A 13,024-nucleotide genomic window follows, 5' to 3' on the forward strand; every position below is an offset into this window, starting at 1 on the left:
AACCCTATCTAGGCCAGGGTATTTTGGGAGTTCATTTGGCCGGGGGGGGGGGGGTCTCCCAGGCCCCCCCCCTTGAGATCTCTGCCGTCGACCACGCGATCGCGCCGAAAATTGGCATGCAGGTTGTCTGGGATATAATCTATAAAATTGTAGAGTAATCTATTTCATGCGAATCGTTATTACATAATTATGCGTAATTAGTATGTGAAATCATACTTTTTCCTCTACCTCCATAAATAAAGCTCCAAATGTTCTAATTTTTGAAAAAGAAACTCTTTGTGATGTTCTTAGCAAGCGTACATGAAAAAATTGTGATATCAGATCAATTTCTTATGTATTATATTGTTTTTTTGCAATTATGTATTTCTGTGTTTTTTGGACCTTTTGTTTTTCATTGTTTTTTCAATGAAATTCATTGGGGACTCTTCTAAGATCATAAACAGCATAAAATACATATATTTAGGCCAGCAAAACTAAAAATAATCATACATTTATGATTTTTGGTTGAAAACACAATTTACGTTGACTTTGTACATGAAATATCACGTTTTTGAGCAATTTTTTAGCCTGACATGCACTTACATAACGTTGCACAACTTCCGAACCGCGTACACGGTGACGCAAAATTGGTTTCAAAAGTTGCTGAAAGACTTGAATGTAAAAAGTCAGCGAGCAGCGCAGTCAACAAATTTTGTGCGGCGAAAATTTCGCGCAACTCGTTGAGGGGGGCCTCCGAGGCCCCCCCCCCTCCCCCCTGGCCTAGATAGGGTTAATGATGAAGAAAACTATTGACTTGAGTGTCGAATGAGTATCATCGTTTGAAACTGTACTATTACAATTTTATGTCATAACTGGCATTCCACTAGTGAAACCACAACTTTAGACCAGAGTCTGGATTAAACTTGAATTTAGAAGACGGATCAATGAGTTTAGAGCATAGGCCTATATTAATTCTATATATTTTATCAAGAATTGATAATCATGTCCTCTTCATATCATGAAAACATGTAAAGCATATTACTCTACCAACATGGTTAAAGGAGAATGGAACCTTTGGACCAAGATAGCTTGTGTGAAAACAGAAAAATCAAAGAAACAGATCAACCAAAGTTTAAGAAAAATCGGACAAGTAACGAGAAAGTTATGAGCTTTTGAATATTGCAATCACTAATGCTATGGAGATCCTCTCATTGGCAATGCGACAAAGATGTGTGATGTCACTCTTGAACAACTCTCCCCATTACTTTAGTATATATTTCACTTAAATTGCCACTTTTATTACATCTATCAGTAGAACATGTATTCTTTCTATAGGAGGGCATGTAATACAGAATTTTAAGAATACATCATGGATAAAGAGTTTGTATCACCATAAGAAAAAGCAAAAAGACACATTTTCATGGTATTTCATAGTCCATCAAAGGGAAAGTTGTTCATGTGTGACATCACACATCCTTGTCGCGTTGCCAATGGGAGGATCTCCATAGCATTAGAGATTGCAATATTCAAATGCTCATAACTTTCTCACTATTTGTCCGATTTTTCTCAAACTTTCTTTGTTCTTATTCTTTGATTTTGCTGTTTCGACACAAGCCTACTTGTTCCAAAGGTTTCATTCCCCTTTAAGTGTAGACGTGCCCATTCACCTCAAATCCTTCAACAAATATGGTGCTCTGAAATGAAATCAGAGCCCATACAATTAGCTTATATAAATTGTTTGTGCTTCAAAGAATATATATAATCATGTATACATGTATATGATTAGTCAATATGGAGTATATATCTTACCAATTAGAGTTATACATTATGTCAAGGTTTAGGTTCTGCTTTCCTATGTTATGTCAAATATTTCAACATTCATTTTTACTCTATCTTTATTAGGTTTTCAGGTGAATGGTCACATATATTCTACAGAACAATATATGTATTAAAAATAAAAATTGGCAAGGTTTAAAGCCACGATAGACCTAATGAATGGTCTACATATATATCTTATCATACTAATCATAAATAGTGTAAATTGTAACCAAACATATGGACTTGAGGGGGTGGGGGTGCAAGATCGACCATCTCTAATGGGCAACTGTACAAAATGTAACTTCTTTTGGGGAAAATTATATATATATATATCATTATTTATATATTTGAGTTGCATCAATGCTGCATTATCCTCAATCCTTTTGATTTTTCATATAGTCAATGGATCTTCCCCCAGTTGCAATAGGTCTTTGATGCATAATTACCAACCCTCAGGAAATTTACGATCCTCATCATCTAATCTCTTACAAATTCCAGTTGCCAAGAAATCATGCGGGGAGCGGGCCTGAGGAATTCTCTCCCACACAGTTTGAAAACCCAGACTTCAGTGACTACCTTCGAAGGGCAACCTGAAAACATACCTGCATAAGAGTGTGTTTTAATAGACATTGACTTATTGTTCAGACATGTATTATATGTAAACAGTTTTTGTTGTTCTGCTCTGAAGTGCCTTGAGCATCTAATCAAGATGGAAAGTGCGCTATATAAATCTCATGTATTATTAATATTACCATTATCATATACCGAGGCATATGCAAACACAGGTCTGTCAGAATGCAGTAATGCTTGTCATCTCTCTAAACAGACTATTCCTCCTAACCTCCACTGTGTGGTAAACCTACTATTCAGTGGGGGGGGGGGTGATCTATTGTTCCACCCCCCCTTGAATAGCATAACATCAGAGATTTACGCCAGTGGAACATGCCGACCATTCCCATTTCTCGGGGTATTTCGAGAAGCTTGGTGTGTTCACATTTTGCTATCAATATACCTTGCTGCCTCTGCAACTGAAGTATGAACATCCCCACCATTTCCAGTTTCAGGGGATTGAAAGAAGCCTGCTGAATTCAAATCCATCAATATATATTGCTGCCTCTGCAAATGAAGTATGAACATCCGCACCATATTCAGTCTTCAGGCGATTTAGAGAAGCCTGGTGTGTTCACATTCTCCTACCGACGTGTTGCTGCCTCTGCATCTGAAGTCTGAACATGTCCAACTGAGACCGTCGACGTTTGTGAAGCTCAATAAGGCTCTCCTGTATCACAACGATGGAAAAAAAATGACAAATTCAAACATAAATGCCAGTGAGTAATAATTCAAAAATGAGTGTGAACAGAATCTAATAAAATACCACCCTTGCTTTTTGTAGATGATTCTGATGGAAAATGCATAATTGCTGAGAAATGAACAAATAATCATGGAATTCCAACAAGGTTTCCTAGCCTTCTTTTTAAGCAATAATAATAATAATACACTGTCCCACATATGCTTATTTGTGTTTGTGATCTTCAGTGTGATCATATTTCAAATATTATTTCACAATTAAGTTTATGTAAAATGTTTCATAATGACTAGTTATCAAAACAAATGCATGATTTCCATAAGTTTACCATCAGCCAATCAAATCAAATGATTTCAGTAGCTTTTAACTGTTACTGATGCTAAGTTGTTATTGTAACAAGGTTTATGAAACGGGCCCCTGGTATTACCTTTTCTCCTTGTAGAGTGTTGTATTCCTCTATTAACTTGAAACTGGCTTGCTTGTCCTTCCAGTCCTGGTCAAGGGCGTCGGCCAACTCTTTCCTGTGTGACAGAGAGAGGGAGAGAGAGGGGGGGGGGGGAGAAAGAAAGAAGGGGAAAGAGGGAAATAAGGGAGAAGATAAGGAAGAGAAGGTGGGTAGAGAAGGGTGGAATACAAAATTTTTTCAAAGCAGAAAGAAGGAGATAGGTTGCAAGGGAAGAGAAGAGAGGAAGAAGATGAAGAATGGAACAAGAGATGGGGAAAGGAGGAGAGGGAAAGAGAAAGGGGGAGAGGAAAAGAGAAAGGGGGAGAGAAAAGAGAAAAGGAGTAAAGAGGGAATGAGACAGAGAAGGGAGTACATGGGAAGGAAAAGAGGAGAGTAGTAAAAAGAGAGTGGAGAAGATGGAAAATGGGGTGGGGAGATAAAGGAGTGATGTAAGTCCTGTTTTATCCAACAGTTACCATGGCAACAGTGCTTCTCAGCCAATCAAAATCAAGGAAACTTGTCAGATCTGACAACTTGTCGGACACAAATGTTGATGAAACGCTCCCCAGTACGTGGTAACGTGCATTATGTAATGTTAGGTGTAGACCATAGATATCCCGAAGCTAGATAAAACTTCAATGGTTTATTTCAATGAATAATTTTACCCCAATTGTGGAGTTTCTATTTCTACTTTGTATATTTACTCTATCTTCGATGCACCAACCCACAGCCCCTCCTAACCTGTGGGTTCCAGACTGGCAATACCAGGGGTACGTCTTACAGAGAGTTGCGATCGTACTGCAATTGATCTTAAAGTCTTATCTCTTGATAATAATTACACAAATTTAGATCTTCCGCAATTTGAGTTCGATCAGAATCTATTGAAGCTTCTTTGTGACATGGGCCCTCAGGGTTGTATTTCACAAAACTGTTGGTAAATGCAGATATACAATGAATTTGTGACTTACTTTCTTGTATGAAGCAGAGCCAACTCGGTTTGAACCCGAAGGAATTCCTGGGCCATCTAGATTGACGCAACAAAGACAATGAAAATATAATACGAATATACATGTAACAAGTCGACAAATCATTCTTGTATTACAGAACTATCAATCTGAATTTGATCAAAAACTAATAGCAAAGTCGAAGACTCCCATCTTATGGCTGTCAAACCATGAGTGTGGAATAACCTCTAACAATTTGTCTCTCTATTATCTTCATTGAAGTGAACATTTACTGAAAAGTTATAGTTATAAATTTGACTGATATTATGCACTGAAAATAGGTCCCAATATTCAGTACACTTTGATTTTTGTTTTCATATCATATTCCATATGTGATGGCTAGCATTAAGGATAAAGAAGAACTCCAAAAGTTCCTCCTTGAAATTTAAAGTCAATTGTAATGTTTGGTGTAACAGGATACGATTCTTACCCTCATGTGTTCATCAAATATTTCCTGTGATTCTCTGGAGTTGGGGTTTGGAGGAAGAGGCTGCATTCAAAATTGAAAATAAATTCAAATCATATTACATTAAAAATATGTATAAAGGAAAAAATATATATACACAGTCTACTTTTATTAAGCAAAAAAAATTAATGAGCTGATTAATTAAATGATTAACTACACAACTGCTATAACAGGCAAATTTTATATCAAGACTTAACTCATAAAAACTTACAATATATTCTTCAATTGGTAACAAAATTTTAGAATGGAGTTAAAAAAAATAAATTGTGATGCCTATACAGCTTTATTCATGTTTGCCTCTCCCCACCCAGGTGTTAAATGGGTAAATGGTGGGATGCAAATGTCAGTGTGATTAAATCGCTCTGTGAGCAATGGTAAAATTGGTTGCCCCATAAAGTTGCTCCCCAGGGAGTGGAGATGGTGCAATTGTTACATGTATGTGATGATAAGACATATCTCACATATTCAATATTATATCTATAGGGGAAGGCGGGGTAAGTTGAGCATAGGGGCAAGTTGAGCCACCAGCCCCAGGCCAATAATGAATGAGTCAGACATTGTGGTGGTGTCATGTATTGATGACCCATAGCATAACCCCTAACCCCACCACATTGTTTTCAACTTTGAAACAAAAAGTAGTTTTTTAGAGGGAAAAACATGAATTTCAGCCAAAAAAGTAAAAAAGAGTGTGAAATAGATAAGTGCTTTATAAACACACACACATCTTTGAATATAATAAAGACATGATAACAACATTATTAGTCCAGGTATGGATCTTCATTCTTGTCATAGTCTTTTATATGATGGATGCATAATAAATGTGTGGATACAAAATTATCGCACTAAGTTCGGACTGGGTAAGTTGAGCCAAACAGCATGGGGCAAGTTGAGCCATGGTAATTCCTATGGTAATGTATCTTAAAAAACAAACCATAAAAATCGATTGAAATGCAGGCTGAAAGGAGCAAATTTACATGACTGCTCTTTTCCTTTTACAGGATGTTAGTATTTATAGAGAATTAGCAAGTGAAAAGACTTTAAACAAAAAAATTGACATGCTGGTTCTCCCCTCATACATTTTGTACATAGTTTTTGTGGCTCAACTTACCCCAGAAGGTGGCTCAAACTTACCCCATATATGGGGCAAGTTGAGCCACTTGACATCGTTTTTTTCAAAGGTCACGATGACTTTCAGTGTGGGGATAGAAAGTTATACATGTATATAGGTGGAAAATATTTCAGAAGAATTAAATTTCAAGGCAAGGTACTTATTTCGACAAGATTATTAATCATATCAATTCTAACATGCAAAAAGCAAAAACTGTCACAACTTACCCCGCCTTCCCCTACATAATCAATACTTCTACAGGAAGTATACCAGCTCCAACTTTCATTAGAAAGTATTACTCATTCTTCTTCCAGCTAAACTTCTGACGCACACACATTTTATGGGTTTCTTATTCACTACATTTCATGTTCTCCCTGAAAGGTCAACTCCCCAATTCAGAGTAAAGTTATGACGTACAGATTGTTTTGGTCAAGCGTCCAAGGTTGTCTTGACCAGACCAATATATAAGGGGTTCACTTCTGAACCCAAATCAGATTGTTAGAGAATGCAGATTGGTTAGAGATTATTACAGATTGCAGTTCCAGCATACAAATAGATTAGAGATAGGAGTTTAGAGAGTACAGTCACCATCAGACTTGCTCATGTTCCTGTATTATTTGTATTTATCATCATCAAGTTATCATCTTCAATAAATATATATGAACTCTGCATCTTGCATTGATTTGCCTCTTATTAAGTCTGGTTGAAAATAAAAGTGCAATCGATCCAACCCCAACACAACACAATCTGTGTGTGGGACAGTGCTGGATCCTATGACCAGGGTAATAATAATTACATGTAAAGTGCTTGGAAATATGAGTATTAAGTGCTTTATAGATGTAACTATTATTATAATCATTATAATAATTACCTGTAGATGAGGTTCTAGAGTACTATAAGCCATTGAAACATCAGAATCATCACCTAAACACAAAAAAAATATTTCAAAAAGACATTATTTACATAGACAAACTCACTATAAATTGTATTAACAGTAAATAAACTCTTCAAACCATTATTTGAACTTTAAAACAAGTAGTCAGGGTATATGGGCCAATATGTGAATACATATTACCCACTTTAGCGAGTAAACAAAAGAATATTTGTCGAAGGTTAACTTGAAAAATAATCGATATGATTGTTTAAATATCTTCACAAATATCTAAAAAAAAAAATTTTGAAGTGAAAGTGAATAATTAATTAATGTGTTAACAAAAATAACGACAGGCATACATGAAGTGGATATACGTTACTCAAAATTAGTAGCTGCCATAGCAATCAACATATTCATAGGCTACAGCCACTTGCCAGCTCCATTAATCAATTAGGTTGCCTTAAACCTCTGTCACATTTGCTCTACAGCAGCCGTATGGCGAGTCGAAAACAGCCATTTTATTATCATTTTTATTCAAATAGCCTATGTGTAGCTGGTACAAAGAATTGAATAAAATGGCTGTTTTCAACTCACCGTACGGCCCCCGTAGAGCAAATGTGACCGAGGTATTATCCAACATAAACTTAAATGTGTTTATAGAGTGTATGCACTATGCAAGTTAGTGATAATGGAAAACAAGCATTTAACTAATTTGAATGCCAAGTTGCAGCATGTTTTACTATCTAGTTCAGTATTTAATAAAAAAATGGCAATCTTATTTCAATGCACAATAGAATCTGCTCGAGTCAAAACTCTTTGGCCCGTATTCTGATAGCAGGTTTAACTTAAACTCAGGTTTAAAGTTGTGGTTTAAGTATGGATAGCCGATTGTTATATAAATCACTAACTGTAGAGAAACCATATTTCAGCTCATTTCGCTCTCAAATCATTCATAACTGTCTATAAAGTGTAAATAGATGACTGTCTTCACCATCGATGAATCAGGAAAGAGCACAGTAAACATAAGAAACATACAACTTAATAAAAATTTTGATACTTTTGGCTTTCCATACTTAAACCACAACTTTAAACCTGAGTTTAAGTTAAACCTGCTATCAGAATACGGGCCTTGGAGTCACAGGCCCGTATTCTGAAGTCGGGTTTAACTTAAACCTAGGTTTAAAGTTGTGGTTTAAGTATGGGAAGCCAAAGGTGTCAAAATTCTTATTAAGTTGTATGTTTCTTATGTTTACTGTGCTCTTTCCTGATGGTGAAGACAATCATCTATTTATACTTCCTAGACAATTATGTGAATGATTTGAGAGCTGAATAAACTGAAGTATGATATCTCTACTGTTAGTGATAATGTAACAATTGGCTGTCCATACTTAAACCACAACTTCAAACCCGAGTTTAAGTCAAACCCGACTTCCGAATACAGGCCACAGAAATCCATTTGACTCGGGTAAAATTCAACTTAGAGGCCCATATTTTGAAGTCGGGTTTAATTCAGGCCACGGTCTAACTCTGTGCTGAAATTATGAGAAGCCAAACATGTGTTTATATTGTACATGCATGTTACTACTGTTTACAGTGCTCTTTCGTTATGCTATAATGGTGAAGAAAAATAAATTGTTATTCCCAGACAGTAATGAATGATCAGGGGCCCGTTGCAGAAAGAATTGCGTTCAAACGCAAGCCAAAAAATCAATCGCAAGTCCGAAATGCGCGCTGTTGATTGGTTGAAAATCAAGTTGCGCATGATTTTTAGAGTTGCGATTGATTGCAACTCTTTCTGCAACGCGCCCCAGAATAATAGATGAGCTGATGAATTGCAACTCTACTTTTTATAGAGATATGTTTCATAATTGGCTTTCCATTTGGACCATAGTTAAAGGACAAGTCCACCCCAACAAAAATTTGATTTGAATAAAAAGAGAAAAATTCAACAAGCACAACACTGAAAATTTCATCAAAATCGGATGTAAAATAAGAAAGTTATGGTATTTTAAAGTTTCGCTTATTTTCAACAAAATAGTTATATGAACGAGCCACTTACATCCTAATGAGAGAGTTGATGACATCACTCACTATTTCTTTTGTATTTTATTATATGAAATATGAAATATTTTGATTTTCTCGTCATTGTCATGTAAAATGAAGTTTCATTCCTCCCTAAACAAGTGGAATTCCATTATTTTAACATTTTGTGCTTCAGGCAAGGAGGTCCTAATTGTCAAATTCGTAAAAATTGAAATATTGTATAATTCAAACAATAAAAAACAAAAGAAATAGTGAGTGAGTGACATCATCCACTCTCTTATTTGGATGTAACTGGCTCGTTCATATAACTATTTTGTTGAAAATAAGCGAAACTTTGAAATGTCATAACTTTCTTATTTTACATCCGATTTTGATGAAATTTTCAGCATTGTGCTTGTCTGATTTTTCTCTATTGATTTAAATCAACATTTTTCTGAGGTGGACTTGACCTTTAAACAACAACTTTGTACCAGAGTTTGAATTAAAAACACAAGATCAGAATACGAGTCATAGGATGTATTGTTTTGCATATTCGTGTCCAAAGAAATTCTACAACTTTGGAGACAGTTTGATTTATGGAAAACAGACTTTTGCAGAATCTACTGTGTGCTCACTTTGTTGGACCTGGGGCTCGTCTTACAAAGAGTTGTGATTGATCCGATCAATCGCAACTATGGAAAGCCAGCAACATCAACATTTAAATGCATGTTTGTTCAAAATATTTTCTAGATATGAATGTATATCCATAAATTCATTGATTTCTTGACAATTTGGTGTGTTCTCCTTTGTTTACAAAGGACATTTTGTAAATTTCCTGTAGAAAAAATTATGACACTGATGGATTTCCATAGAGTTATGACTGATTGGATCAATCATAACTCTTTGTAAAGACTGACCCCAGAAAGAAAGACAGTATAAATGCCCTCTAGAAACCACGTCCTTATTTGGGGCTTTTCAAGCGTCAGCTTTCAAGGGGGATTCGAAACTATTGGGATCAAACTGATTAAGAATCAAAGTATAGGCCTCTGTCAATCGATTCCCGATCAGCTTGACATCCATTTGATCAATACACAATCACTGTATAATCATGTGTCTGCTCTACCCCTACGCAATACTTTTGACATGACCAAAATAGTTGTGTATTTTTTTAGGAAGCCAGTAGACATGGACCTCATCTTACAAAAAGTTACGATTGAGCCAATCAGTCGTAACTCCATGGAAATCCATCAGTGTCATAATTTTTTCCACAGGAAATTTGCACAATGTCTTTTGTAAACACAGAGAAGCACAGCAAATTTTCAGAAATCATTGAATGCATGAATATTCATCAGTTACAAAATATTTTGAACAAACATGCATAATAGATGTTGATGTTGCCGGCCGTCCATAGTTGTGATTGATTGGATCAATCACAACTCTTTGTAAGACAGGGCCCTGGCCGTGCCCTCCGCATTTGGTACATTACTGTAGGCATTCCAAATGCTTTTCACAATGTCTGGTGTCAGCCAATTATAATCATTCCCTGTGAAAGCTCAAGATCGAGAGGCTTAAACCCATTGCATACTGCAACTAGGTGGACCCTGTAAATTGTCTTTGGGAATTACAGAATTCAGTAGTCAAAAGGTTAACCCCTTGCCTCCTGGAACCAGGTAAACAAGGTACAAAGTCTATGGCCCATATTCTGAAGTCGGTTTAACTTAAACTCAGGTTTAAAGTTGTGGTTTAAGTATGGGAAGCCAAACGTATCAAATTTGTTATTAAGTTGTATGTTTCTTATGTTTACTGTGCTCTTTCCTGATTCATCGATGGTGAAGACAATCATCTATTTACACTTCATAGACAGTTATGAATGATTTGAGAGCGAAATGAGCTGAAATATGGTTTCTCTGCAGTTAGTGATTTATATAACAATCGGCTATCCATACTTAAACCACAACTTTAAACCTGAGTTTAAGTTAAACCTGCTATCAGAATACGGGCCTATGAGTTTACAGAATTCAGTGGCCAACCTGTTAACCCATTGCTTACCGGAACCGAGTAAAAATAATACAAAATCTATGAGAGTTACAGAATTCGGTAGCAAATATGTTAATAAGCCCTTGCCTACTGGAACCAGGTGGGACATGTTCAAAGCCTATGGGAATTCCAGAATTCAGTTAGTCAACAGGTTAATCCATTGCATATGGAAACCGAGAGATCCTTATTCAAGGTCAATGGGAATTAGAGAATTAGAGAAACCTCCACCATCTTCTCAATGCACAGGTGGATGTACCAATAATATAATCATAACTTTAACAAAATTAGGTGGGTTTAGGAGAAGCGTACTTTTCATTCGGCTCGACGATACTCTCTGTTCTAGTGACTGACTCCGGTCGAAGCGCCCCTGTCCAGTCGTACCCCCGATGCTGGAACCAGTGGACTCCCTGGTCCCCATGCGACTCTCCAACACTGTAGTAGGTGGATGAGAAGGATATTGGGGGAGGGGCGTAATGTCCTGCCGTAGCTCGATGGAGCTATGGCGGTGGGGTTGGGCGAGGGACGTCGGGGCATTGTAAGGGGAGCTGTGGTAGGATTTGGGTCTCTGTCTGGGGTGGTCCAGCTCGGACAGGTCACTGGGGACGGAGATGGAGTGGTGAGGGGGCGGCATGGGGGGCACGTTGGGGTAAGTTTGCTGGGGGTGCATGGGCGTGGTGGTATGGGGCGGGGTGGGTGTGGTGCTATGGGGTGGGGTAGGTATGGTGGTTTGGGGTGGGGTGGGAGTGGGGGACAAGGCAGGGGAGAGAGTGACGGGGGAGGTGGGGATTTGAACAGGGGTTTGGGGGTGACAGGTGGCGGTGGGGCCGAGACAGGGGGCTGGTTGGGAGGGGGGAAAAGTATTTGGGGATGTCTTGGTCAAGGATTCGCCCATGAGAGTTACTACGACGATGGGTCTGAACAGAGGACTCTGTACGAGTTTATGCACAACCACAAACACAACAAACAAACAAACAAACATGAAGGGAAGAAACAAAAGAAACAAAAATACATTGTCTTAGCATGCAGCACAGCAAATGAACATTAGCCATTCTACACAGTATGCCATTGTGCACATAACTACTCACTCATAAAAAAATCATCAATTGGTAACTGATTTCGAACAGCACCTCAATCTAACGGCATATTGTCATGCCATCTTTTACACAAATTACGTGATCATTTTTTTGCCAATCATCTATCATGCAAAATTTATCAAAAGTGAAACACTTATCAAATGCAGTCAAACTTGCAGAAAAATTAAATTCACTCCAATAACGATACCAATTTATAATAATGATATTCGTTAAAATTATAATAACAATAATAATGATAATTATTATGAAAATAAGTAACATTAAAAATAAAAAGGATAACAAAAGATCATAAAAAATTATTCTTGTGACCTCATCAATGACAAGAGAAGCAACTTATAATTTTCAGCAAAATCTGACAAAAACTGTTATCATCCCTTTCAATCTTATCAATAACATCAAAAGCAAGCAATCTAACCAAAAATTATGGATAATTGAATACTGTCTGAGGAATATATTCTGTTAGGGAAATAAAACGTGATGTGAAAGCAGGATATTTAAAGGACAAATCAACCCCAACAAAAATGTTGATTTGAATATATAGAGAAAAATCAAACTAGCATAGTGCTGAAAATTTCATCAAAATTGGATGTAAAATAAGAAAGTTATGACATTTTAAAGTTTTGCGTATTTTTCACAACTATTTCTTTTGTTTTTGAATGTTTGAATTATACATTATTTCATTTTTTTATAGATTTGACAATAAGGACCAACTTGACTGACCCTTATAGCATTAAACAATGCTAATTCCACATGTTCAGGGAGGAATTAATCGTTGTATCACTTGAAAATGAGGAGAAAATTAGAATATTTCATATAATTAAATACAAAAGAAATATTGAGTGGACGATGTCATAGTCTCCTCATTTGCATA

The 13,024-nt window shown here is 36.6% G+C and overlaps 1 protein-coding gene across 1 annotated transcript in view; it reads right to left on the reverse strand.

The window, feature by feature from the left end:
• Positions 1-2,463: 2,463 nt before the first annotated feature.
• LOC121414477 (mitogen-activated protein kinase kinase kinase 7-like) overlaps positions 2,464-13,024 on the reverse strand; it is a 28,533-nt gene continuing 17,972 nt past the window's right edge. The window contains 8 exon segments of the mRNA XM_041607665.1: positions 2,464-3,076; positions 3,531-3,624; positions 4,517-4,572; positions 4,983-5,042; positions 6,998-7,050; positions 11,369-11,837; positions 11,840-11,895; positions 11,898-11,987. Coding sequence (XP_041463599.1) covers positions 2,981-3,076; positions 3,531-3,624; positions 4,517-4,572; positions 4,983-5,042; positions 6,998-7,050; positions 11,369-11,837; positions 11,840-11,895; positions 11,898-11,987 — 974 coding nt within the window. The 3' untranslated portion in view covers positions 2,464-2,980.

Source organism: Lytechinus variegatus, chromosome 4, assembly GCF_018143015.1.
Source record: "Lytechinus variegatus isolate NC3 chromosome 4, Lvar_3.0, whole genome shotgun sequence".
In the NCBI taxonomy this organism is placed as follows: domain Eukaryota; kingdom Metazoa; phylum Echinodermata; class Echinoidea; order Temnopleuroida; family Toxopneustidae; genus Lytechinus; species Lytechinus variegatus.